Here is a 26,168-nt window from a genome sequence, read left to right as displayed (position 1 = left end):
CCGTTTTAGTCTCAAATGAGATGGCGCATTAACTGTAACTGTTCCAAGATGTATTTGCATGGAGGGAGGAGTTTTACACATTCTGTTGTGTAACAACAGATGATATAATGCACACAGAAATGAGACAGAAATGGACCGTTATGTTAGACTCAGAGGTTTGTCTATAAAATGTTCATTTGTACTGAAGCTTGGCAATGATTGACACTTAATCAGGGTGACTTTAGAACCAGGACACCACCAGTCTAACTACACCAACAAACGCAATTTAAAACAAAAGAAAAAAAAAAAACCCAAAGTTTTCCTTTGTTTCGTTTTAATAAAAAAAATCCAGAGATATCTTACATTGCCATCTCAGATGTCATCTTTCACATTAGAACCCAAATTCGAGGGAAAAGGGCAAGAAATAAGGGAAATGGGGTTAACAAAAGAAAACGGAGCAAATTTTGGGTGCTGAAATCTTTGCATTTTAATATTTGACCCCAGAGAACAGGTTTGGATGACAAATTCTTACCTTCCGAAGAGTCTTTTGGATTTCAATGGAAGACCCTTCTGCATGAGTTATAATGTAGATGCAAAAAATCCAACACGGTACCACTTGACTCTGATGTAAAATCATGACTGTTGCATGATGGACAGAAGGCGTGTATGATATTGCTTAGATACACCACTTTCCCCTAAGTGTGAACATGTCGAGCAGTAGTAGTAGTAGCAGTGTATAAGAACCAGAGAAAACAACCTCGCAGTTTTCATTCTATGCTACGAGCCGCTCTGTAGTAACAGACCATAATAATACAACAAGGGGAGTGCCTTCTTCCAGGCTGCCTTCCCAAAGAAGTCAGGCCGTGTTGTCACTGCTGCACAGCGGTGAGTAGAATGACTGTCCACTGGTGCTGAAATGATTGTTACGGCAGATCCAAATTCACCTGTGCTTGATGGATGTCCTTAGCATCTACTTGAAGTCCTCATGAACTCTTTCTGCTCAGCTTCCTGCTGACCTGTTGGATCAAATTCACTGAGCGGACTATTGCTCCCAAGTGACAGCTGTGTCCCGTTTTTTTTTTTTTTTTTTTTTAAATTAGCTTTGCTTGTAAAATAAACAACCGATGGGCTTGTAGAAGCAGCAGAGTCAAACTCCAGTGGTTGTCATCTCAGAGAAACCAGTCAGGTCAGTTTTACCCTAACGTTTGCCAATAACTGTGGTTTTCTTTAATATTCAGTGTGGTCGGTTGCGCTATTAAAAAAGTAAAATGGCCATTTTGTTATCTTCCTCCCCTTTATCACAAATAAACAAAACCGCACACATGCTCAAGACTCAGTCACACCCATGACATACACACACGCAAACACACACGCATACAGTCCTGATTTTCAGCATATGGGAAAGAGCCAAGCCATGCCGGGTCAGACCCAATTTAAGCTGAGCCAAAGAACGAAAATCTATTTCGCTTCCCGTGTGTCTGGCTCTATAAAATGACTGCCAGGCGTACCACAAGGCTCTGTGCAAGGCCCTATTCCTTTTCTCATCCACCTTTGTCTGGTCATGCTCACATCTCGTTGGCTAGCTCTTCTGTTTCTGTGGAAACGTCTCCATTAGCGATCTTGGTGTTCTCCTCGTATCCAGGGGGCATGAAAGCTAATGTGTAGGGGTAAAGCTTGTGACACTCTGCGCGATACGACTCAGCACACTCCTTAGAGTCACCCAGGTAGCCGCTCCGAAGATTCTCCAGGACCTCTGTGCAGATCTGAATAAAAACAAGTGCACTGAAATCAAACTCTGTTCATTGAGAGCACTACATTTACATACATTACTTAAATGTTGCACACAACTCCATGAATAAACATGCCTGGATAGATCTGTTGTTGAGTGACTCATCGAGTGCGGTAGCCAATTCAACTGCCTTTGACAGTGTCGACGAGTCCATGTACACCATCATCTTAGCAGCTGCAGGAAAGACAAGATGTTTATTTGTCAGCTGATTATGTGCATGCGTGTAGTGCTGTGTGATATTACAATATATATCGAAGTGCGATCTAAGCGTCTATCGTTTCTATTGTTATTTTCATGTGTGGGATATTGTGTAAGCTCTGTTGCTACACTAATGTAGTGTCCGCAACAACAGAAGTTGCCATTCTATTACGTCATTCTCGTGCCCCACTCTCCAGGCATGACTAATCCAATTATGGATTAAAGTCAATTGGGTGCGTGTGTAACAATAAAATACGTCTATGCCAACACGGAGGTAGCTAACAACTTAAACGATGGGTTGCACTCTTCCACTGATGGTATTTAGCATTTATTTGTCTTCAAACCAAATGTAAGAGCTGATGACAGGCACAAAAATCAAAAATATTTTACCACACTGGAAAGAAAGTGGAAACAGTCACATTACAAGCTTAACATTGCGCTAAAACTTCAAAAGGTCAAATTAGCAACTTTACATCACAATAAATTCACATAAACGTCTCACAATATCACTAACCTTGTGTCCCATCGGTGGGTACGTAAAGGAATTTTGACAGAGCAATTGGTTCCATTCATTACTCTCTTTCATGCCATCTCATTTAACTTTAGTTTTTAGCGGTGTCTTGTGAAGTTATCTTTCGTGCCAAAATGCTGAGTTCAAAATAATAGCCTACATGCTTAAAAAAGGAATTCAAGTTAAAACTTGCGCACATTAAACATTTGACATGATAAAATAACTATTTTAACAATGCTATATTTAACTTTTAGCTGAAACAATTAATTGGGTTAGTTATACACACGTTGCCTTTTAGCTCATAGGTTTGATATTGATATTGGTTATAAAGAACCTCGAGTAAAATGTTAATTTTAGTCTATGCGGGCTGCTAAGAAAATGGATGTTCATAATTTGGACACCCCTTATTTACACCGTGCAAACGTTTTGGACCCAGCCCCCTAAAATAATTGGAACCGAGAAGCGTTTGGAACCGGAACCAGGACCATAATTGCTCAAATTCAAACGATTCCCAACCCTATTTATGTTTCGCTGTTCACATGCTAGTTCAATAAACGGAGTCTGTGCAGTGTGCATACGCTTCAAGAGAGTAAGAGTTACTGAGTTTTTGTGTGACAAGAGTGACTACACTAACAATGTATTAACAATGAATAAAGGTTAATGTAACCACAGCAAGGCTACTACTTTTGTGGTAGCATTATCACATCACCCGCAAATACTTGTTTACGTCACAGTTGGAAGAACGTGGATGTAAACAACAGAAAAAGTGGAAACAGCCCAAGCATTTGACTGCTGAAAAGAGGGAACCGTAATTCAATGGTTTGGCTTTAGTCGGACCGGCCAGAAAACGGTAAACTCCAAAACATGCCACGAACAAGTCGTTGCTAGCGAAAACATTGAATCTTCTCTAATAATTAAAAACACGACATGAAGAACCATACAGAGACAATGTGGAGTTGCGACAAAGCACCAAAGTTACATCAACACCAATAAGTGATGAAAAAAAGAATTTCAAAAATTAAAATACAAAAATAAATAAAACAGTACATAGCACAGTACTTTAACAGTATATAGTTACATGTAAAAGCCAATGTTTCAAGCCTGAAAGAGTTGACGAGGTGATGGGAATTGAAAACAGTTTATTTTTGAGAGCACAGGTTTAAATGGCTATTAAGGACAGGTTTCCACACCCATGACTTGTTTGTAATGAGAGTCTGTGTATACAATAGTCATGTTTTAAAGCTCTTGAGAGCCCTGCACATTTCATTTAAGGCTGCACTGACATTGTTGGATACTGAGCCATTAGGAAAGTAAAAGAAATGTCAAAGGACCTGTGAGCTAAAACTAAAAAAATAGATATTTAAAGAGTTCAAACTCTGATGAAGTGGAAAATTAGTGGTTCTGTTGATACCAAGCCACAGTCAAGTAGATCAACATAGATTTAAACCAAAACTGCCAAGAAGACCGTTTGGGATGCAAAGAAAATCCCACAACCACGTTATCACAAAATATTGGAGGGAAATTTAAATGGGGGGGGGGGGGGGGCGGGTACACGGTATTAAGAACGAACTTGCAACAGGGACCATCTCATTTTCTTTATTGCTGTTTTATTTCATGATTGTCCAATTATGAAATGCCATATAGTTTAATTTCAATAAAACAATCATGTTTTGTCTGATAATTCATCTTTTCTTTGAAGAGTGGTACACCTTATAAATTCTGCCAGGGTATGTAAACTTATGAGCACAACAATTTTTCACTAGATATTTGTGTTTTATTGTATTTTTATTTACAGTATCTTTCATTCATTATATTGTGTATTATAAATAAAATGTGTTTGTAAATAAATGGAGAAATATGCCATTAATTTCATGAAATTTCAAGGAAAAAAAAATACTACATTGGGATAAATATTGGTTTCGAGATATACAATTTTGTCCATATCGCACAGCACTACGTGTGTGTGTGTGTGTGTGAGTGTGTGTGTGCGGGCGCACATGCTCCTCCACCCCACAAAGACATACCAGCCAGTCGATGTGGTATTGAGTTGGAGTGTTTGGAGAGGAAGGCCTGGTTGAAGCTCTTCGCGTTGCTGTCGCCAAAGAGTCGAGTGACTTCTTGCTTCAAGACTGTCCGAACCACCTCGGGCAGCTCTTTGCTCTCTGAGACTGAGCAGAAGGAAGACAGCTGAGTGTAAGTTGTGTGTGACTGGATGGAGGTAAAAACAACAACCAGGTGAACAAAGTATATATAGTATACATAGAGAAAGTACAGTTGGGCAGAAATGAAAATTGTTGAAATTCATTTATTTTACCTCCTTTAAAGAAGCGCACTAGACACTGGTGTAGCCATGGGTGGTCTGGGTCAATGGCGAATGCCCTTTTCACTGATTGGAGCATCAACAGGTACTTTTCTGAAAAGACAATACCCAAACCGAATTATAAAGTATTCATAAATAAGCTATATCTTTTCACAGCAATTTCAATGATCATAGAATACACAATAGTTACACAGCGCTTCCCATCCCATTGCGGTGAAATGACAAACCTTTTCTGAAGTAGATTTCAAATGCCAGTAGGTGTGTGTCAATTTTATCTTTGACAAGGTGTTTGAGAGGTATCAGGAACTTAACTGCTTCTTCCAGTGGATTTTCTACCTGCAAACACAATGTCGGGACAAACAGTTAACCGTACTGTGACCTACATAGCAATTGGAAAGACTTTACGATATAATAATCGAAAACAAACCTTGACCAATTTGTCAGGAATGAGCTCCTCTTTTGGGCCCCCAATCTCTTCATCGTCATCCTCCTTCTTCTTTTTCTGATTCTTTAACTGCTTCTCCTTCTCTGCATTCTTCTTTTCTTCCTCCAGCTGGGCCTTCTTCTGAGCTCTCCGCTGCTTGTTTCTGAGCTTCTTCAGCTCTTTGTCCGACAGGTTAGCTGCAGGACAGTAACAAAGAATTACAGCACAGTTCAGAGTTGGGCCATAAGCCACTACCACCCGCAGGTTTATAACACTACGGCTTAAACAACGAAGCTGCCTTTGTGCGGATAGTCCTGATCCCAGCAGTGTCACGTTATCGTGTATTCTTAGCTTCTCTTTAACTCACCAGAATCATGTTTACTGTTCATGAATAGTTCAACGTTTAAGTGTTAACTGTTCATGTTTTAAAAATAAATCCACACACATTGAAGCATTCGGATCAGTACTGAGTACTGAGATATTCTCAGCTCAAGCGCACACTGTCACAATTCTCAGAATAAGAATCATCTTTATTTGCCAAGTATGTCCAAAGAACACACAAGGAATTTGCTCTCCGGTAATTGCAGCCGCTCTAGTACGACAACAGACAGTCAATTGACAGAGAACACTTTTGAGACATAAAGACATTGACAAAAAACAGTGGCTGAGCAATAAAGGGTTGCTAGTTATCTGGTAATGCCGGTACATTTTGATTTTTTTAACAATTGTGCAAAAAGATGCAGAGTCCTCTCGCACTTAGAGCAGTTCGAATGACTAATATTGCAATAGTCCAGTGTGCAAAGGGTGCCGAGACTTCAAGCGAGTAGTGCGATAATCTGGGACAATGTTGATTGTGCAAATGTTTCAGATACTCCTCAGTCAGTGTGCAAATGGAGCAGATGCTACTCTGGCATGAGTGGCCAGTATTGGTCAACAACAGATATGCAAATAGTGCAGCGTGGCGAGACTACTACACCGAGTGCATGAGTAATATATAATTGGCCCGACAGAAATGTGACAACAAACTCAAGCGTGTTGCAATGGAATTGTAGGTTAGGTGTTTAAGAAGTTGCTTGCAAGAGGGAAGAAGCGGTTGGAATCTCTGCTAGTTCTATTTTGCATTGATCGGTAGCGCCTACTTGAGGGAAGGAGCTGGAAGAGCTGGTGACCGAGATGTGGCAGGTCCGAGAGGATTTTGCATGCTCTTGTCTTAGTTCTGGCAGCGTGCAAGTCCTCAAGGGTGGGTAGGGGGGTACCGACAATCCTTTCAGCAGTTTTGATTGTCCGTTGCAGTCGGAGTTTGTCCTTTTTTGTAGCAGCACCAAACCAGACTGTGATGGATGAACACAGGACTGATTCGATGACTGCTGTGTAGAACTGCCTCAGCAGCTCCGGTGGCAGGACGTGCTTTCTCAGAAGCCGCAGAAAGTACATACTCTGCTGGGCCTTTTTGAGGACGGAGTTGATGTTGGTCACCACTTCAGGTCCTGAGAGACTGTAATTCCCAGGAACTTGAAGGTCTCGACGGTTGACACAAGGCAGCTGGACAACGTGAGGGGCAGCTGTGGCCAAGGATGCCTCCTGAAGTCCATGATGATCTCTACAGTCTTGAGCGTGTTCAGCCCCAGGTTGTGTCGGCCTCACCACAGCTCCAGCCGCTCCGCTTCCTGTCGCTATGCAGACTCGTCACCGTCCTTGATGAGGCCGATGACAGTGGTGCCATCTGCAAACTTCAGGAGTTTGACAGCCGGGTGGCGTTGAGGTGCAGTCGTTCGTATAGAGAGAGAAGAGCAGCGGAGGGAGGACACAACTTTGGGGCGCCCCAGTGCTGATGCTGCGTGTGGGTGAGGTGGCCTCCCCCAGCCTCACCTGCTGTGTCCTGCCCGTCAGGAAGCTGTAAATCCACTGGCAGATGGCAGGTGAGACGCTGAGCTGGAGAAGCTTGGAGGAAAGGAGTTCAGGGATGATGGTGTTTAACGCTGAGCTGAAGTCCATGAACAGGATCCTCACGTAGGTCGCTGCACTGTCGAGGTGTTCTAGGATGAAGTGCAGTCCCATGTTGACTGCATCATCCGCAGACCTGTTCGCCCGGTAGGCAAACTGCAGGGGGTCCAGCAGGGGACCTGTGACGCTCTTGAGGTGGTCCAGCACGAGACCTTCAAAGGACTTCATGACCACAGCTGTCAAGGCGACAGGCCTGTAGTCATTTAGACCCGAGATTGTAGGTTTCTTCTGACATAACGCCTACCATAATGCCTTCAAGTTGGCATTGCACCTGACCATTGAAAATGGCGATTGGGCCGCAGCGAATGAACTTTATGAGTACATAAATCGATGATACAACTGTTTGTTTTCGTGTGAAATTTGCACTGTTTCCACTTGGGTTTATTTTCTACAGTAAGGTTGGCAGTTTTTCTTTTCTCTCATATTTGTATGTGCTTATAAACCACTGAGTCTTAAATGCGAAAAAATGTTGAATTTCTGAAACATTTGAGTGCGTACGCTCCTGCCCGAAGCCAGCTGGCATAGGCTCCAGCACGCCCGCGACCCTTGTGAGGATAAGCGGAACGGAAGATGAATGAATGAACGAGTGTGTACGGCTTGTATATCAGTATGCTCAATTTATATAATTTTACTGCACACTGGTTACATGTTAACAGGCAACATTTATAGAAAAATTCACCAAAAGGTTTTTTCTTTACCAGTGTCCGCCTGCAATTCCTTGCTGTCATCAGTCAGAGGATTGTCGTGGAGGCTCAGGTATATCTGAATGGCAGTAACGGCAGCCTTGTAATAAAAGGGATGCATCCGAAGCACGTCCTCAAGTTTCAGCAGGTCCACGTATGAGCGCAGCGTCATCTTCCTCATGCAGTAGGTGTGGAAATCAAATTGGTCATCCGTAATCTCCACAAAGTGCTGAATCAGCACACGTGAGAGGAATAGATGTGATATGGAAATTAATCAAATCTGCAGATTATGCACAACTGTAAGGCATCATCCCTGTTCGGTAAAACCTACCCTTTCAATTTCATGGCATTTCTTGAGAGCCTCCCCATACTTGTTCATACCCTTGTAGGCAAGTGCACACTCTGTCTGGAACCACATACACTGCATCTCATTCAGGTTTTCCACTGCTGATGCCCCCTCCTGGACAAAGACACGCAGGTATGAATGACACAGTCAATTACCGTGTCTAAGCTACAAGAAACAAACAAGATATGCAACCCTTACGGCCTTTTCATAATGATCTATATTTTGATGCCAGTTCAAAATAGATCTTACTCAACTAGTAACATAAAAGCAAATATTTAAAACCACTTTTGGGGCAGTTCAATATTATTATATTTCATATATATTTATTTAGTATTATTGAATTATTTGTTTTCTTTGAAGAGCAGTTTTGCTAATAATGTCTTCATTTGAGAGCAACTCTAATTTTGAGGAATTTTTTTTGCAGGTTTTTTAACTAAACAATAAAAACATGACGACCAGTTTCAGAGTTTGGTCCACATTGCCGGCAGTAAATCGGATTCGTTTTCAACCGGGGTTTTGAGGGGGTCCGGTTTGGTGACATCCGTATCACGTCACTGCTTTTTGCAGATGATGTGGTTCTGATGGCTTCCATCAGGCCGTGATCTCCCAACTCTGGCTTGAACGGTTCACATCCGAGTGTCAAACGGGTGGGATGAAAATCAGCACCTCAAAATTTGAGGCCATGGTCCTCAGTCGGAAAAGTGGAGTACCCTCGCTGGGTCGGGGATGAGATCCTGCCCCAAGTGGAGGAGTTCTAGTATCTTGGGGTCTTGTTCACGAGTGAGGGAAGAATAGAGCGGGAGATCGACAGGATTCTGGTCTTCCCACATCTTGTATTAAAAGCCTGCAGTTTGTACAAAACACTGCAGCAAGACTTGACGAGGACGAAAAAGCTCGAGATCACCCCCATTCTGCCCAACTTGCACTGGCTCCAGGTCTACTTGAGATGCGATTTTAAGGTCCTGCTACTTATAAAATATTACACGGGTCAGAACCCTCTTATCTCGCTGACTTAGTTGTACCGTATGTTCCGTCCCGAAACCTACGCTCTCAAAACGCTGGTCATTTGCTGGTTACTTAGCCTGCTGGCTACCAAGCGGTGCTAGCTTCACACCATGTTGGATCCACTTTCTCCCTCTCCCCCCCTCAAATCTGCCACCATGCTGTGTCCCCCCCCCTGCTTTCAGCATGTAATTGTGTGCGCTTTCCCACCCGTGTGAACTTGGAGCACATCTCCTCCGCCTCTTTGATCATGCCAGCCTTCAGCATGTACTTGGCACACTTGGAGTTGATGAATCTGTCAGCGGTGTCCAGAGCCTGTGCCTCATCCATCCACTGGGCTGCCTCTCGGATGTTCCCCGCATGCTGGCAGAGGATAAACACAATAAATATCGCAACGATATACAGTGATATACAGTATACAAATGCAGACAGCAATATGTGACGTGATATAGCAAAGGTTACCTTGTAAATCTTTGCTTTGATAAGGAAGAGTTCAATGAGGGTTGGCGTACTCTCAATGGCTGTGTTGATATATTCGAGAGCCAGTGTCTGTTGGCCAACCATGTCATAGTGCTGAGCCAGGAAGTATTGCACCCAAAGCAATGTTGTTGGTGGCTCCTCTTTACCATCATCTATGACAGGGGGAAGAAGATGTAAGCTTATCTTGATACAAGTATGCATCAGACTGCAACAAGGAATGCCTGTTGTCAATTGTCAATTTTTTGATTAGAAGAGCCCTGCGACTACAATAGTAGCCCCTCTTATACGAATGCTGTTGCCTACATGTTGGGCTAGTTGTGGCTGAATAACCCATGTCTCAAAAGATTATTATTATTATTTTTTTAAAGTGTCAAAATTCATCATACTGGTGCCCTTTTAACCACAATCACTGCAACTTGCAGGTGCCTGTCTATTATCGGGGGGAGTTTTCAATTTACAACTTTTTTCTACTTTCAGTATAAACCTGACAGTAGAACATTGGTAAAATGATCTGTAAAAAAACAAATAATAAATTAACATCCCTCTCTGGCCCCATCTTTTACCTCTAATTGGATTTTTAAGGAACCACCGTGCCCGAGGAGAAACATCATATCAGAGACAGAGGGTGTGACTGACCAGGTGTCAATCATTTGCTGTGCAGTCAAAGGCACATCCCCACAGCCTTGCACTGACTTGTTTCCGGGTGCTTCAGGAGCTTTGGTGAAGTTATCGCAGAATATCCACCTCTGGTTAGCAGATAAAGTTAAAAAGAAGGAATTGGATAGATCCAAGATAGAACACGAGCCGCCATCATCGTCACCGGTTCAGAGCTGAATGCGCTAACCGCGAGACTAAAAGCCCAAGTTGTTCCTGTACTCGACCAGCACATTTGCTTGCCTCCTTTACACATAGAAGTGGCCTTTCAGAGATAACGGAGCCACAGGCAGTTGAGAGGATTCACAACAAATGCGGAATTAACAACATTCCTGCCCGACAGGTTAGTAGTATCACCTGTTTTGATTTTTGATTGTACATTCCAAAAAAAGAAAACTTCAATCTGATAACATTAAGTTTTTTTTGCAACGCATCACGAATAAGCCATGCTACTGACATATCAGCATTGGCTTGTTTACAGTGCACATCTTGTGCATGTTCACGTCAGGAGGGGCGTGGTTTTGGTCATAGACTCGAGAGGGGAAGGGCGTATTGAAGTGAGGCTACATTCAAATCTTGCTAGCAGTTTGAAAATGTCAAACTCTCCCTTTAGTGTTGGTGAGTGACTGGGGATAATCAAGCCGAAAGCCGGACGATTCCTGTCAACGGATTTCGATTGCAATATGCTCAGGTGTTTGCTCTTACCATTTTGGCTGAACAGTCTGGAGCTTTTTAATGAGGTCTCAAAGCCGACCACCAATTCTTCTATAATTGACACCTGCAATTAAAAAGTACTGACTTAAAAAAGTAACAGTTTTTCAAACCAATTATTATTATCCAATAATTAGCTTAGCTACTTATTATGCAATATTTCCACTATCAGTCGAAAGTAAGGACAAGGTTTCTCATTCACTAGCGTGGGAGAATGTGTCAAAACCTTTGACTGGTAGTGTATGTTGTGAGAAAGGGAAGAAGTGTGTTATTCAAAAATAGTTAACAGTCATCACTCAAGCACTGATGTCACCTTTTCTTTGTCGTTGTAAAGAGATTTCAGGGTGGTGAAGACAGGTGGACATCCTTTGCTGAAGTTCATCCTCAGGTACCGGTCAAGACACTCTCTGAACTTCTCACCTACAAGATAAAGACGTGGTGTGATAGATTTAAGGTGGGGGGTAACATCCATAAGTATCTAAATCTATTATTAGCTTGTTCTTAGAAGTGGAGTTACTATTAGTTTGTTAGTAGAAGACTGATTATTGTTCACACCGGTAAGAAAGTTGAGGGGGAGTCTGCGAGGAACGAGGCCTTTTGGAAACTTTTCCCAGGCATCTTCATAGACCTTAAGTCTCTCCTCCAGACTGCCTAGGAAAGTAACAAAGAAGAAATGGAAATTGAATACACTGACATTTCAGTTTTTAACAGCTTTCATTGCTGGTGATTCTAAAAAGGAAATACAACATCTTACTTGGTTTTAGTGCGTTCTCCAGGCCATGATAATATGACCAGTTTTCTGGGTTTCTCTCCTGCATGCGATGGTAGACATCTGTAGCCTCATCCAGACGCTCCAACTTTAACAGCAATTCCCCTAACGGCGAAACACACATACAACCGAGCCCAGAATGTAGCCGATTCCAAATGAAGCATTTTTTTTTATTCAAATCACAAACACACTCACCCGAGCCACTAACACAGCCAGCAACTAACAGTATAGACATTTAGCGGCATGTAACTATATAGCAAAAATTTCGGCATTTCAATGTTAAAACTTCAGATGGATGGAGGGGCTGTCTCTATTGAGAGACTTGACTCACCCCTCGTCTCTTCCACTGCCAGTTTGTCACAAATCTGCTTTTCATAGTTTGACAGATGCTCTAAAGCCTCCTTGTAAAGACCTGCTTCTCTCAGCACCTGGTTCTGGTAAAGCAGCAGCTCACTGTACTCGTAGTCCACCTTGTCAGGAGATGTCTACATACAATGCACATTATTTGATACACAAAGAAAAGCAGAAAAGTTACTGCTGAGTAATGTGTACAAGTCATGGTGAGCAGGTCGGGGTGGTGGTAGAAAACAAAGGACTGACATTGATCCTGACAAATGCATTTCCAGGTTCTTAACAGAAAAGTATTATTTTTTTTAAATTCATGCCTCTGTAATCACCAGTTTACAGGAACATCCACCAAAACGGTAAATCAAACAAACATACAGGAATCCCAGTTGAAGAGTTTAGTTGAGTGTGCGCACTGAAACTCAGACTGATTGATAAAATGTGAATTGCTGGTGCACAGCAAATAACTGACTTGAGGATTAAAAAAGATGTGCAATAACTACATCAATGGACTCCTTGCACCAGGTCTGTGGTATACTGCCGATCTTCCCAGTGACTGGCAAATTAGTTTCCAGTTAGCTTCCTGCTCCTTTCAAAATGAAAAAACTTGAGGGCTTTAATTGCCAGAAAAGTCAGTAAATATAACTTCCACCATTTTCCTCAAGACCCTGTCCTCCGTGCATAATGAAAACAAAATATGAAGGAGAGGTCTTTGTTGTTACTTGGCACAAAGGTATGCAGCAGGCATTTCGGCAAGGATCAAATTCATTGTACTGCTATGGGTAGATGGGTTTTACGTCAAAATCATTGTTCTTTGACTGGAACAACAGTGATGTCGCCATGGCGTATGTTTAAGAGTTCGACTGCACAAAAGAAAACGTCAGTTACATAAACTGTAAACTAGGTTTTTTTTTTTTTTTTTTTTTTAATCATAAACTGCGACCGATGCTTTGAGAGCTCTGGGGGATCCCATTTGAGAATATGTGTTTAGAGGAAGGTGAGTGAGTGTCAGAAGGGCAGGAAATGACATGACTCAAAAACAACAGTAGGGTGTTTGTGACTAAAACACCCTATATTCAGCAGTACAATGAATTTGCTCCTCGCTGATGTGTCTGCTACACAACTGTGTGCTGGGTGACAACAAACCCCCTCCTTTGTATTCTATGTAGCCAATGTGCTCGAAGGAAGGGGTCTTTAGGAAAACTGATAGCTAATTACGTTATTATAGAGAATGGATATGGTGCCGAGTGGCACATACCAATTCTCATTTGAGCCACAAATCGTTTTACGGAATAGCATCCCTTGCATTTATTCAATTTTCTGGCAGTTAAAGAACTCAAGTTTTTCGGTATGGATTAAGAAGTTAATCGGAAACTAATTTGCCGATCACTGGCGAGATCCGAATTAAGTAACTAGGGTTATACACGAATCAGTGGCGATTCGATTAGTGATTTGAGTGGGTGTGGAAAAGCGATCAGCAAATTTAAATTTTCAAACAAGAATCTTAGAATTTCATACTACTTTACTTTGACAAGAGCTACAACTGGTGTCACTGCATTTACTATAATAAAACACGAAATATTTTACGACTTTTAGCCTTTGTTTATGGCCGGCATTTTAGCTTACTGCGCATAGTTTCTGTGCATGGGTTTGCAGTTGGCCTCCATAGCCACAGTGGCTACGATAAGGAAATCTATAACCCTCCACCACGACGATGATCTCCATGGAATTCAGTGTCGGATAGCCAAACCGGAGGAGCTGCACAGATATTCATGGCAACGGCAACCAACACTGCAAAGGAGCCATCGCGGGCAACCGCAGCAGAATGAATGGAAGAAAGTTGATTCAACACAGCATGGCAGATGATGTGCGTAAGCCAGCTAGTTAGGAAAAAAAGGCAGCTGTTACCCCCTAACAAGGATTTACGGCACCGATAGGCGCAAAACCAGCCCGGAATCTACGTTTGGCCACCGTACAATGAGGGATCTTGGTTTAAGTAAGCCATTTTAAAATACAACGAAAAACTTTTCCAGTGTGAGAAGCAGCAGCCAATATGTGCCAGCGTACTCTCTTTTCGGTTCAATAGATAGTTTTCAAACAATCAAATTGGATTCGTTGGACTATGACATTTTATTTCAGACTAGTACAAGGAGTAACGATTCTATTCTGATTCGTTAGGTAATTCGTTATTGTCAACACAAATACGAATCGGGATTTAGATGGCGAGTGTAAGCCCAGTAAGTCACAGACCTGCACGTACTCTAGTTCACATCACTCTATTGTGTTATTGATGCAAAGGACATGCTTACAGATACCAAGCTCTACATTGTGAATATATTTACAAAAGTATTCCAAACCTGTTGTGTTTTCCTGAACTCCTCAATGATCTTTGCTGCCATCTCGTAGTCTTCCAGGAGGTGATAGGCTATGGCATAGCCGATCCAGGACGCTCGCTGAGCAGGACGCAGCTGCAACAGCTGGTACCTTGTCTCCTACAGGAACAATGCGGTACACAGGTTTATCTGTCTTCACAGACGAACTAGCAGAGTGACATTCTTTTACTTGAAGAGACTCAAGTAATTTAACCCTACACTGTTGGTTTTACACTAAAGGAATTTCTATTTCAGTTATAGCCAGAGTTGAGGAGTAAGGCGCTACATTTACTCAAGTAACATTTTCGATAAACTGTACTTGTCAGAGTACTTAAAATGCACTGTAGTTTTTACTTTTACTTGAGTATTTATGTGAAAAAGGATCGATACTTTTACTCAGTTCCAATGCTGTTCGCTACTTTTATTTATCCATTCATGCGTGCGTGTGTATTTTTAGACTCCATCTTCGACTTCTGCATAGGGCGCTCATTACACCAATCAAACGTGAACACTGTCATTTGACTCCCAATTCACCAATCAGACGACAAGGCAGTCACATGACCACACACGGAGCCTTCACGAGCCAATCAAAATGACTCATTTTGGACGAGTGTGTTTACAGACCAAAACACAACAGCTTTGTCATGCAGCTCTTAAATTGTGACTGCCCAAACTTTGATATTTCAGCCCACTTCCAACTTGAGAAAACACCTTGCGTTAGGTTGCAGATGTTTTTGCTGTTGTTTTGGCAGTGGATGTGGGAAAATGAGCGCACGCGCACACACACTCAATCACTAAGTATGGTCAGCAAACAGCTTCTTCGTGAAGTAATTTAAGTGAATAAAGCAAATAATGTTTCTGTAGGGCCCAAGGCATGTGTTGCTGTTTTTTTGGCAATTAAAAATTGAAATGGTGGCAGGTGTATGTCGACTCCCATACATAATTCTTTTTTTATTTGATGTTCATGCGCCGATGAATATCAGAAGTTACTCACAAATTACTCTTTACTTGAGTATTTTTTTCATTGAGTAATTTCTTACTCAAGTAAATATTTGGATGACTACTTTTTACTTTTACTTGAGTCATATTATTCTCAAGTAACAGTACTCTTACTTCAGATCAATATTTGGCTACTCTACCCACCTCTGGTTATAGCCATCGAGCCTTTGTTCCTGTATTGATATTTACCCGGTAGCCTTCCAGATCTCTCATTTGGATCTGCAGCAAGGACAGATCTCTGAGGATCTGGAGGTTGTCCTTGTCCCACTTCAGTGCATTTCGGTAACACTTGATGGCCTCATCGTATTTCTTATCAGAGCGCTGTAATAAACCGTATACATGCCAGCCTGGGAGACGCATGGAGTAAAGGAGCATATAAACGTACTGTACAGCAGAACACACACACACACACGAGCTTCTCTGCCCATGACTTGGAAGATAGGCTGGGTGAAGATCTGACACGTTTAAGTGATGGCCAGGGTCCTTTAGAGAATACGAAATACAATTTTTTTTTTTAAAAAGTCAGAAACCTAATAATTGTGAAACTTCCCCCCCCCCTACACTTATTATAATAGAATTTTAAAAAACTAATATGAACAAATTAATCAACCATTTAATTTGTTTTAAATTTTTCAACATTTTTATTTATTTTGCCAAAACCCAGTACAGTATATACTGGGGTGAGATTTTGCCCTCTGTAAATTTGTTTGCTATTGTGTTAAAAGAAGGTTTATCTGGTCAAGGTTTGTCCAGCTGTATGTATATAGTCTTGCAAGCCAATAAAAAAAAAATCTGACAATTTACCACCAGATGCCACCTGATCATTTTTACAGTAAACCACCACCTAGTTGCGGTTTACAAAATCACCTATTTGCACTTTTTCGTAGAAGTTATCGTTACCTATTTGCTGAAAAACTCAACTTTTTTTTCCCTCTTTCTATAATGCTCTAAAACGCCACAAGAGCCTTAACTAATAGAAAAGTAGTCATCGGTGTCAATGAAGTATGGTGACGTGATAAATCTCGACAGAGACTAACCTCAGTGCCTTGCCATGTCTACACCATTAACCTATATATTCGGCGTACGTGTGTACATGGGAGTGCGTGTGTTCGTGTGGGTGTGTTTTGCATTTATATGTAGTGATGGAAGGGGTGGGTTCATGTATACTTCTTATTTTAATTTTCCGTTTTTATCTCTGTCAAGCACTTTGTAATGTAATGTATGAAAAGTGCTATATAAACACATTTGATTTGAACACCTTTGGGCGGCACTGTGTACGATTGGTTAGCACATCTGCACGATTGGTTAGCACATCTGCCTCACAGTTCTGAGGACCCGGGTTCAAATCCGGCCTCGTCTGTGTGGTTTTATGTTCTAGAATGTATAGTATGTTCTCCCTGTGCCTGAGTGGGTTTTCTCCGGGTACTCAGGTTTCCTCCCATCTCCCAAAAACATGCATGGTAGGTTAATTGAAGACTCTAAATTGCCTGTAGGTGTGAATGTGAGTGCGAATGGTTGTTTGTTTATATGTGCCCTGCAATTGGCTGGCGACCAGTTCAGGGTGTACCCTCGCCTCTCGAGGGATAGGCTCCAGCATGCCCGCCACCCTAATGAGGATAAGCGGTATGGAAAATGAATGAATGAATGAACACCTTTCTATGTCAGCGACCCTGTTAGCCTGGGTTAGTGGAAATAATCTGTAACCCATTTATTGCCCATTTAAGCGTAATGTTGTAAAATGAGTTTGAAGAGATACAATGTTTTGGGATCATAGTCTGGGCTATAACAAGGGTTTACACTATCAATACATGAGAGGGCAAGAAAGCAAAAAAGCAAATGTGCTCACTATAGTCCACTGGGACAAGTGCCTTCCTATAGTGTCCAGTATCACAATGTTCTGGGGCATCACACATTATCCTACTGTACAAAAACAGCTCTTGTCACTAATCATCAGATATACACACACTAGTGCTGGGCGATTCATTGAAAATGAATCGAACCTGACTTTTAGAGATTCTAACCGAAGTAAAACTTCCATGTAGGTTATTTTGCCCCTTGATTGAAAATTAATCACACCTGACTTTTAAAGATTTTAACAGATGTAAAACTTCCATGTAGGTTATTTTTCCCCCTCCCCCCACGGCAGGCAGCCAGGTGTCACAAAGCGTGAGGCTGCCAGAAAACTAGCAGAAGAAGCAGCAGCAGCAGCAGCCACGTGAGATTGTCCGACCCATTCCTCTACACAGACGCATCATTGAGAAAAACGCAAATACTGATCCGACAGTACAACGTGAGCAGCTTGTACACAAAAGGAATTCTGCGTCAGTTGTTTGAACACACACTGGTTACAATAAGGATGACGCGGACCCAAAAGTTGTGAAGAGCAAACAGTGCAGAAAATTAGTTTGTGTCCAAAGGGAACAAATGTATTCGTTTTCAACAATCGACACAAAAAGGTAATAGACTACTAATAAGAGCACGACAAGTGCCACTATAAAGCAGAGGTCCTTAACGGAAGCACAAATGCCCTACAATATGAAAAGATGGAAAGAAATAACTGACGCCATTTGATACTACAACACGAAAGATTTGACTTCTTTCACACCCATGGAACAGAGTGGTTTAAACAGCTTGTTAAAACTCTCGAAAGGAGATGCACAGTGCCATTGCAAGAATATTTTTCACAAACTGCGGCGCACAAGCTGTATAAAACGTCATCGGAAAGTAGCTACTGAAGTTGCTATGTTCAGACTCACAGGGAAGATGGAGCCCATCCTAGCTGACGTTTGGTGAGAGGCAGGTTACACCCAAATCATATAGCTACGACGCACAGCGCCAGATAACCTTTCATGCTCCCATTTACATCTTTGGGTATTTTTTTTCTTTAACAGGACCCTTCCACAAACAGGGAGCACAACTTTACACAGAAAGACCCAAGCTGAAATTTGAACCCAGTTGCCAACCCAAATCTTCTTGCGGGGCGGCCCACTGCCAAGGGAGCCTGGACCATCACTTTGACACACAAATTGAGTCAGTGAACATGAAACCACCAACCTTTTAACAAATTAATTCCGTTTGAAAAATATTTAAGGATACAGACGTGACTCTTGAGATCATTGCGCAGGCCTCTTCTCACCAGATCGTAAGCATCTTCCTTCTTCCCCAGACAGTTCAGGGTCAAGCCCTTCATAGCCAGGGTCTCTGGAAAGTACACCAGGATGATTAAAGACGGCCATTTTGATGTATGCATTCTTTTACACACACACACACACACGCACACACACTTTGGCTACCAACCTCCATGTTCTGCAAACTTGGGGTTGGACAGGATTTGTTTGCAGAACTTGAGTCCATTTCTGTACTGCTTGTGTTCGTAACATCGCTGTTAAAGAGATGAGAGAAAAAAAAAGACATTGAGATCACATGAGCACATAAAACTCTGTGAAAACTCAATAGGCACAGATTGACTTGGTTAAAAAAAAGCGCGAGAGAGCGAGCGAAAGAGAGAGCTAGATAGATAGATATGGGACCTTCTGATGGCATCTCAAGCTATACATCCATTTTCCATACCGCTTATCCTCACTTGGGTCGCGGGTGTGCTGGAGCCAATCCCAGCTGACTCCGGGCGAGAGCCAGGGTACACCCTGAACTGGTCGCCAGCCAATCGCAGGGCACATATAAACAAACAACCTTTCACACTCACATTCATACCTACGGAATGTGGGAGGAAACCGGAGTACCCGGAGAAAACCCACGCAGGCACGGGGAGAACATGCAAATGCCACACAGGCGAGGCCGGATTTGAACCCGGGTCCACAGAACTGTGAGGCCGATGCGCTAACCAGTCGGCCACCATCTCAATCATGGTTATGAATTCCATTTGCGTTAAAGGCGACTTCCAGATAGGACACGCAATAATCAACAGCACCGTCGTGTACATGCGCACCACAATGTACCCTGTTGTGTCTGGCCAGTGACCACCACGTACCTGTATTGACGCTGGCACGCTACTTAATCATTTTAAATGACAAGAGTGAGCTAACAACTCATCTGGATTGTTGGTGTCACGCTAGCTACCCCGCACCTACCTTGTAAAGTCTGTTAAGACGGTAAACCGACCGACAGCTTTTCATTGTACACACAATATTGATGTCACGGGAACCACCAACTGCAAAGATTGCGTGCTTAATTTGTCGTTTTCATTTCACTCATTATTACAAACACAGTCATAGCAAATCTCTTAACCATTATGAAGTTAGCAAAGTTAACAAATCTATCTGTCTGTCTAAACCCTGTTTATAGCATAGACATATGAAGATATGTGCAAAGTTAAAAAGCCCAGACTCCTTTAAAGAGGATACTGTAGGAAAACAAACTACCCTTAAAATAAAGCGCAATATTTTCAGTAATAATGATTTAGCCATGTTCTGTTTTGGACTATGATTTTAAAATAGGTAAATTAGTTTTTTTGCTAGTAAATAATGTGCAAAATAGTGTGAATAATCGTAAACGATACTTTCCTATGGTGGTGGTACACTTATGCAATCCTTTTTAAATGTATGTCAATCATATGGTTGTGCTAATGTGAAAAAATAAGTGATTTTCCTGGGGAAAGAGGGTTAGGAGGCCTCACTAGAAGAGCTGGGCCCTCTGAGTCAAACAAATGAGACAGACAACACGTAATGCGTCGATCAGACGACAAGACAAATTTGGTCTTTCACGATTGCACTATGTCAGACTACTGGAATAAAATCTTCGCATCCCGTCTTTTATAATCACGGGGCTTTATCTTGTCAACTCAAACACGACCGGGTACACTTGTTACCATGACGACATCGCAACGGGTGTCTTATAAGAACAAAATGGGGAAAAACGTGTGGTGGTCGTCACTGGTGCTCGGGAGATTACGTTCATTTAAGAATTGCTTGAGGTATGTTCATGTACTTTTAATACGATACGGCTCGCAATCAGGCAACAAAACGTTATGTAGCCTAGAAAGCTAGCGCTAGCACTAACGGTTGTACGTAAACATGCCGGTGTTATGTCGAAGCATGCTCTAAAGTTTCGGTGCGTGTGAACTAATAATTACAATTATTAATTAATTAATTACAATAAAGTAATTCAATTACAATAAAGTAATTCAATTACAGTAAATTAGCACCCATTATTTCTGTCAAGTTGTAATTTTGGTTTGACCTGACTGATTAGAATACATGAACTGACTAGAGCAGTGATTTCCAACCTTTACGGAGCATACATATTTTACAATTGGAAAATCTCTCGGCACACAAACAAACAAAAATGTCACAAAAAGTAGATACACAGTAATTACTGTATGTACTGTGCCATCTAATAAAAGCATTTATTTGTTCTGTCTGTCACTATGCCTCACTGGCATAAATAAAGGAACAAAGATACATTATTTCTTGTAAAAAAAAAAATTATAAAAAAATAACATTTTATAATTTCCCATTGCACCCGTGAAGATTGCTCATGGCAGACTAATGTGCCACGGCACACTGGTTGGGAATCACTGGACTAGAGAATTAATACTCAGTACTCAGTATACAGTACACAAGTATATACAGTAAATTAACAAGTCAATTAAATAGACACATTGCTCCGTTTTATGATCGGATCGGTGATTGGTTATCGTTTTTTTTTTAAACTCGCTGATCGGCCCAAAAAATCCTGATCGTGTAAAGCCTAATATATATAAAATTAGTGCTGTTGAAGTTACAGCGTTAACTCCGGATTAATAACAAAAACATTATCGTATTAATCATGTAGTAACTCAGATCAATCACAGAATTTATTTTGACCACACACGCGCCTTTACCTTAAACATCGATGGATATCTGAAATGCATTGCAGGTTGCTTTAAGGTCAGTGATCAGGTCAATGCTTACCCAGTGCAAAAATAAGTGAGGAGACTTCCACTGGTGTGCTCAGAGCCAAATTTTCCTTCAAATGTCACCCCGAAGCGAAAACAAAGGTAATTTGCATATTGTGCAGTACTGAACTCGTTTCATCGAAGCACAAGTTTAAAATACAATTTCAAAGTAAAATGTGGCAGTGTGTGTGGTATATTTGGCGCCTGTGATTAGTTGTTATGAATCCAAATTCAAGTGAGATTAAAAAATAATAATGGACAGCCCGAATATATATAGCAGGGTTAAAAATAAAAATTAGAATGTCATTTTTTTCCCCCAGTATCGTGCAGCCCTAATCCTGATTATGCCCGCCCCCCAATAATAGCTCAGCCCTCTACTCTCTACTTCAATGTTAAGAAAATCACCAATAATATGGCGTTTTCTTTTTTTAAAAATCGGACAAACAACTGCAAAAAGTTACTTTGAACAAAATCTAAAGGCTGGCTGTGTTTGTTACACGATTATGGTGAACTCAAGTGTGCGGTGATGTCAAACTGGAACGTGCCGACTGTTCAACCCACAAGGCAGGCAGGCAGGCAGCATGTAGTCCAGCTCTCAAACCATGTTGCTAACCAACGCTTGACGCACTGTCAGTTTACAAGAACTGTTCAGAGTGAGACAAAGTACTGTCTTCAAATACACTATATACACACGGAGACATATGCTGTGACAAGACCGAACCAAGTTGTGAACATTCCGCAAACGACTAAAGAACAACAGACATCTCTAAACATGGACTGGGGGCGAGGGCACGGGTGGGAGCTCGCCTCGCTAGCTGCCAAAGTACAGCGGGCAGGCAGGCAGGCAGGCAGGCCGAAGGTGCTACAGAATTGCTGACACAATCATGCCGGAGATAACTCCACTCACTCTTAACTTTCCCCTCGTGGCACACTTGAACCAAAAGCAAGACTACGCTAAACCCAAGCAGCGACCTTGAACCACAAAGGAAAAGCCTCGCAAACAGATTAAGAGCGACAACTGCCCAAATTGGTGAATTAAGACACCTAGCTAGCCTGCTAACATTAGCCTGTTAGCGAACGTCCCAGTTGTTCGCTGTAAATATGTTTACGTTAGCCGCGCCGTCGCGAGACAAACCAAGAAAACAAGTCAACAACCAACCGAGTCATAGGGGGGAAAACAATAAGTCCTACTGCACACAGTTGTACCACGAGACAAACTCTTAGCTTCCATGAGCTAGTTAGCCATAATGGGACCAGGCGTTCTTTTCTAACTGGTGGTGATGGACACATAACAACATTCGCACGTTGCTTGAACTTCAATCATCATGTATTATGAAATATCAACAAACTGGCGGCACCCGTCACAACAAAACAACGGCCAAGCATTCCGGTTGCCTTCTTGTGACACTCAGCGACGTTCAGGGCCGGGCTAGCTCACCCATTCAATGATCCCATTTTGCTAGCTCATGTGCTAACAGCCCGAGCACCGCCGGTGGTTCTGCAAACTCGCCAGGACTCCAAATTGACACCGCTTATCATAATGCCACTTTGAAGGGAGCAACTCACCAAAATCCTCTTAAAGAGAGCATTCTCTTTTGGTGGTAAAGTAACTGTCGGCATTGTAGCAGCAGATGAGATCAGTTCCCCCTCGACCTCACAGCACATGTAACGTTAGCTAATGCTAGCGCGAACAGGCACGACAAGTCGAGCCGAGTGACGGGCCCGGCCGGCTCGCTGGCTTGCTTGGCCGAGGCGCCCCAGTTCGATTGCTCGGCTTTCTCCCTTCGTCTCTTTGCCCTGACGCACTGACGAAAACCTGACTGACACCTTCAAAATGGCGGCGGCTGCCTGTGACTTGAGCTGCACGGACAACTGACTGCAAGAAATGGACACAAAAAAACATTCCCTGAAAGACAAAAGAAAAAGGGCATTCCTAGTCAATTTGATGAGATTAACGTAAACAAATGAAGAATTATGTATCTTAAACTCCCAGTAGCCCCTAACACGAAGAAAACACACTTTGAAATTATGAGTAACATCCAACCATCTATAAAGAACTAATGAGACCAGACTTTACTATTGAAGATGTCTGCTCATTTTGTAACAATAACATTGAAACCACTGACCATGTGTTATTAGTTCTCATATCCAATAACAACGATTTTGGAAAGATGTACATATTTGGACGACGCCTATAGAAGTCGCATCGTTTCCGGGCTCTCTTTCGAGGGATCGTGTAACATTTGGACATTTCTTCAAAACAACAATGAGGAACTGTGTTCAAATATCATCTTGTGGATGGCAAACATTTTTACCCATTAAAACGTTTCAAAACATGTTCCCCCAATTTAAATAATTCCCTCAACGAATTTGAAATGTACATTTAATCATTAAGATGAATTAAAAGACCAAAGGAACAGACAATGTATACCATCTTGAAGGAATTCCCCACTGCATTGAGTTAATCATTTCCTGACTTTATTTACAGCTTTTTATTTCTGCCAGATTTATTTACAGTATGTGTGCCCCCCCCCCCTGTATTTTCATATGGTTCTGCTTCCTTGGCAGTTCTGTTAACATGTCACGAAGACTGATTGCTGCTGTGTTTGTGTATTCTAAATTCGAAATTAAATAAAAAAATAAAATAAATAAATAATACAAGACGTGAACACAGAGACACGTAAAACGTTTTAAACACTATCGTAACAACAAACAAACATTTTATTCAAACATACAATAAATAGGCTACTGATAAACAACAAAATCAGAAAAACGGATAATTTTCCAGTGGTTTCTCTTTTTTTTTGCATAGCTATATAATAGAGACAGACAGTGTACGAGAGTAAATAAAGATTCTAATTAAATGTTTTATGTTATGAGAGGTTAGCAGGAAAACTAAACGCTCTTCCACTAGATAGCACAAGGTACATAATCAAGCTGTGTAATAAAATATGTACCCTGACTCAATAAAGGTTGAGTAACACGGAAGTACTGCACATTCAGTATTTTCTCGACATACATACATTACGGGTTTATACTGGAATGGCACAGTTCCACCCTGCAACCGCGAGATGGCGTCATCTCGACAAAAAAAAAAAAAAAAAAAAAAAGTGAAATCAAAATTGCCGCACACAAAATTTGATGCTGATCATCTGCCAACAAGTCAATAGGGCACTACCATTAGACTGTGTGGGGGTTTCTAAATATATGTGGCTGTGGTAATACATTTAGAAACACACATTAGGTTAAAACAGGCCAACGGAGAAATGCTCTGAATCGGACTTTCATGGTTATTAAGTAATAAAGTCATCCAATTGTAATAGGACAACGTTAAACAGGTGAGTGTAGGAGAGAAAGATTAAGGGTGAGCGAGCAAGAGAAAGAGAGAGAGAGAGAGAGAGAGAGAGAGAGCGAGACTTTTGTTGTTTTGTTTTATTCATGGTGGGAGAGAGCTTGGGCCTTGCTCTACTGTTATCTGGTGGCCTCCTACTCCCACACCACCACATTCATCACCTTGACACCACACACGCACACACACACACACACATACCCTCCCCCAGTATCCGCATATGCCGTTCCACTTTGGTCATCCTACAGTATATTTCCTCACCTTATTAGCCGGCGAGAGAGGGAGGAAGAGAAAGAATGATCCCCGAAGTCATCTTCCCCTCTTTGCGACACATCATTTGTCGTTCTGAATGGAACTCATAAGAGGGCCTCCGGGGTGGGGGCTGAGCTGATGGCCTGTGTCAAGAAGTGTTTGCCTACAGGAAGATATTGGCTGCCATTATTTTGGACCCACAACAGCCTCCATGTCTGCGTTGCTGACGTTCCGCTCAGCTGCCAGCTGCGATTCTTTACATTTAGGAGATATTTTACACCCAGCAAATTCCGTACCAAAATGACTTTTTTTCTCTTCTCACTCTATAACCATTTTCTATACCGCTTATCCTCATATACTTTATGTACATTTTTAAACAAAGAAATGTGCAAAAAAATACATATATATTATTTAGTCACTGATGGTGTAGTGGAGGGGTTTGCAAATGCAAATCTTGAAAGCGTCACAAATAATTTAATGAAGACGACTACGACACACATTGCTATTAATATGTTACAACTATTACGAGCACGACTAAAAGTTACTACCACCACCAATGTACTACTCTAATTACTATAACCACAAAGTCAAACTACTATGAGCACTACCACTAGTAACTACAACCTTTTAACACCATGACTTCGTCTAATACTACAACTCCATTGACAAATGCTTCTTTTAATATATAAATAATAATGATTACTATAAATACTTGTAACATTACTACTATTATGTTACCACCACTAGTACTACTTTCACTAACATTACCAGTACTGTATCTGCAATACGACCAAGAGTGCTACGAAAAAGTTACTAAACTACACCATGACTACTCCACACAGGCGGGGCCGGGATTTGGACCTCGGTCCTCAGAACTGTGAGGCAGCTGTGCTAACCAGTCGCTCACCGTGCCGGCTACTACGACCTCGATGATGATTAAAATGTTACTACTACTATGAGCACTACCAATAATGTCTGATATTGCAATGACTAATAAAACTACTACGAGCACTAATACTTCTACTATGACTACTACTAATGACAACAGCTAATACAAATTTAACGACTACAAATATTATTATGACCAC

The 26,168-nt window shown here is 41.7% G+C and overlaps 1 protein-coding gene across 3 annotated transcripts; it reads right to left on the bottom strand.

Moving 5' to 3' along the window:
• Nucleotides 1-441: 441 nt before the first annotated feature.
• naa15b (N-alpha-acetyltransferase 15, NatA auxiliary subunit b) lies at nucleotides 442-23,283 on the bottom strand. Of its 3 annotated transcripts, none has more exons than XM_061770107.1 (20): nucleotides 23,046-23,276; nucleotides 18,884-18,968; nucleotides 18,683-18,787; nucleotides 15,776-15,933; nucleotides 14,573-14,707; nucleotides 12,202-12,355; nucleotides 11,856-11,975; nucleotides 11,657-11,752; nucleotides 11,415-11,521; nucleotides 11,096-11,168; nucleotides 9,719-9,888; nucleotides 9,467-9,619; nucleotides 8,240-8,368; nucleotides 7,924-8,137; nucleotides 5,225-5,418; nucleotides 5,025-5,133; nucleotides 4,792-4,890; nucleotides 4,502-4,645; nucleotides 1,845-1,942; nucleotides 442-1,742 (listed from the first exon to the last, which is right to left on the bottom strand). In XM_061770107.1, exons 1-20 carry the CDS (start codon nucleotides 23,142-23,144, stop codon nucleotides 1,545-1,547), a joined length of 2,640 nt encoding a protein of 879 aa, XP_061626091.1. In that variant the 5' UTR covers nucleotides 23,145-23,276; the 3' UTR covers nucleotides 442-1,544. The 3 variants fall into 3 exon arrangements, 2 of the variants coding, with proteins under 2 accessions (XP_061626091.1, XP_061626092.1); XM_061770108.1 differs by lacking the exon at nucleotides 23,046-23,276 and adding an exon at nucleotides 22,918-22,936; XR_009788086.1 differs by having other exon boundaries at nucleotides 1,692-1,742; nucleotides 4,502-4,685; nucleotides 23,046-23,283.
• Between the last annotated feature and the right edge of the window lie 2,885 nt (nucleotides 23,284-26,168).

This window comes from Phyllopteryx taeniolatus, chromosome 4, assembly GCF_024500385.1.
Source record: "Phyllopteryx taeniolatus isolate TA_2022b chromosome 4, UOR_Ptae_1.2, whole genome shotgun sequence".
Classification (NCBI taxonomy): domain Eukaryota; kingdom Metazoa; phylum Chordata; class Actinopteri; order Syngnathiformes; family Syngnathidae; genus Phyllopteryx; species Phyllopteryx taeniolatus.
Note: the sequence above shows the minus strand (reverse complement) of the source record. Positions and strands in the feature narration are given on the sequence as shown.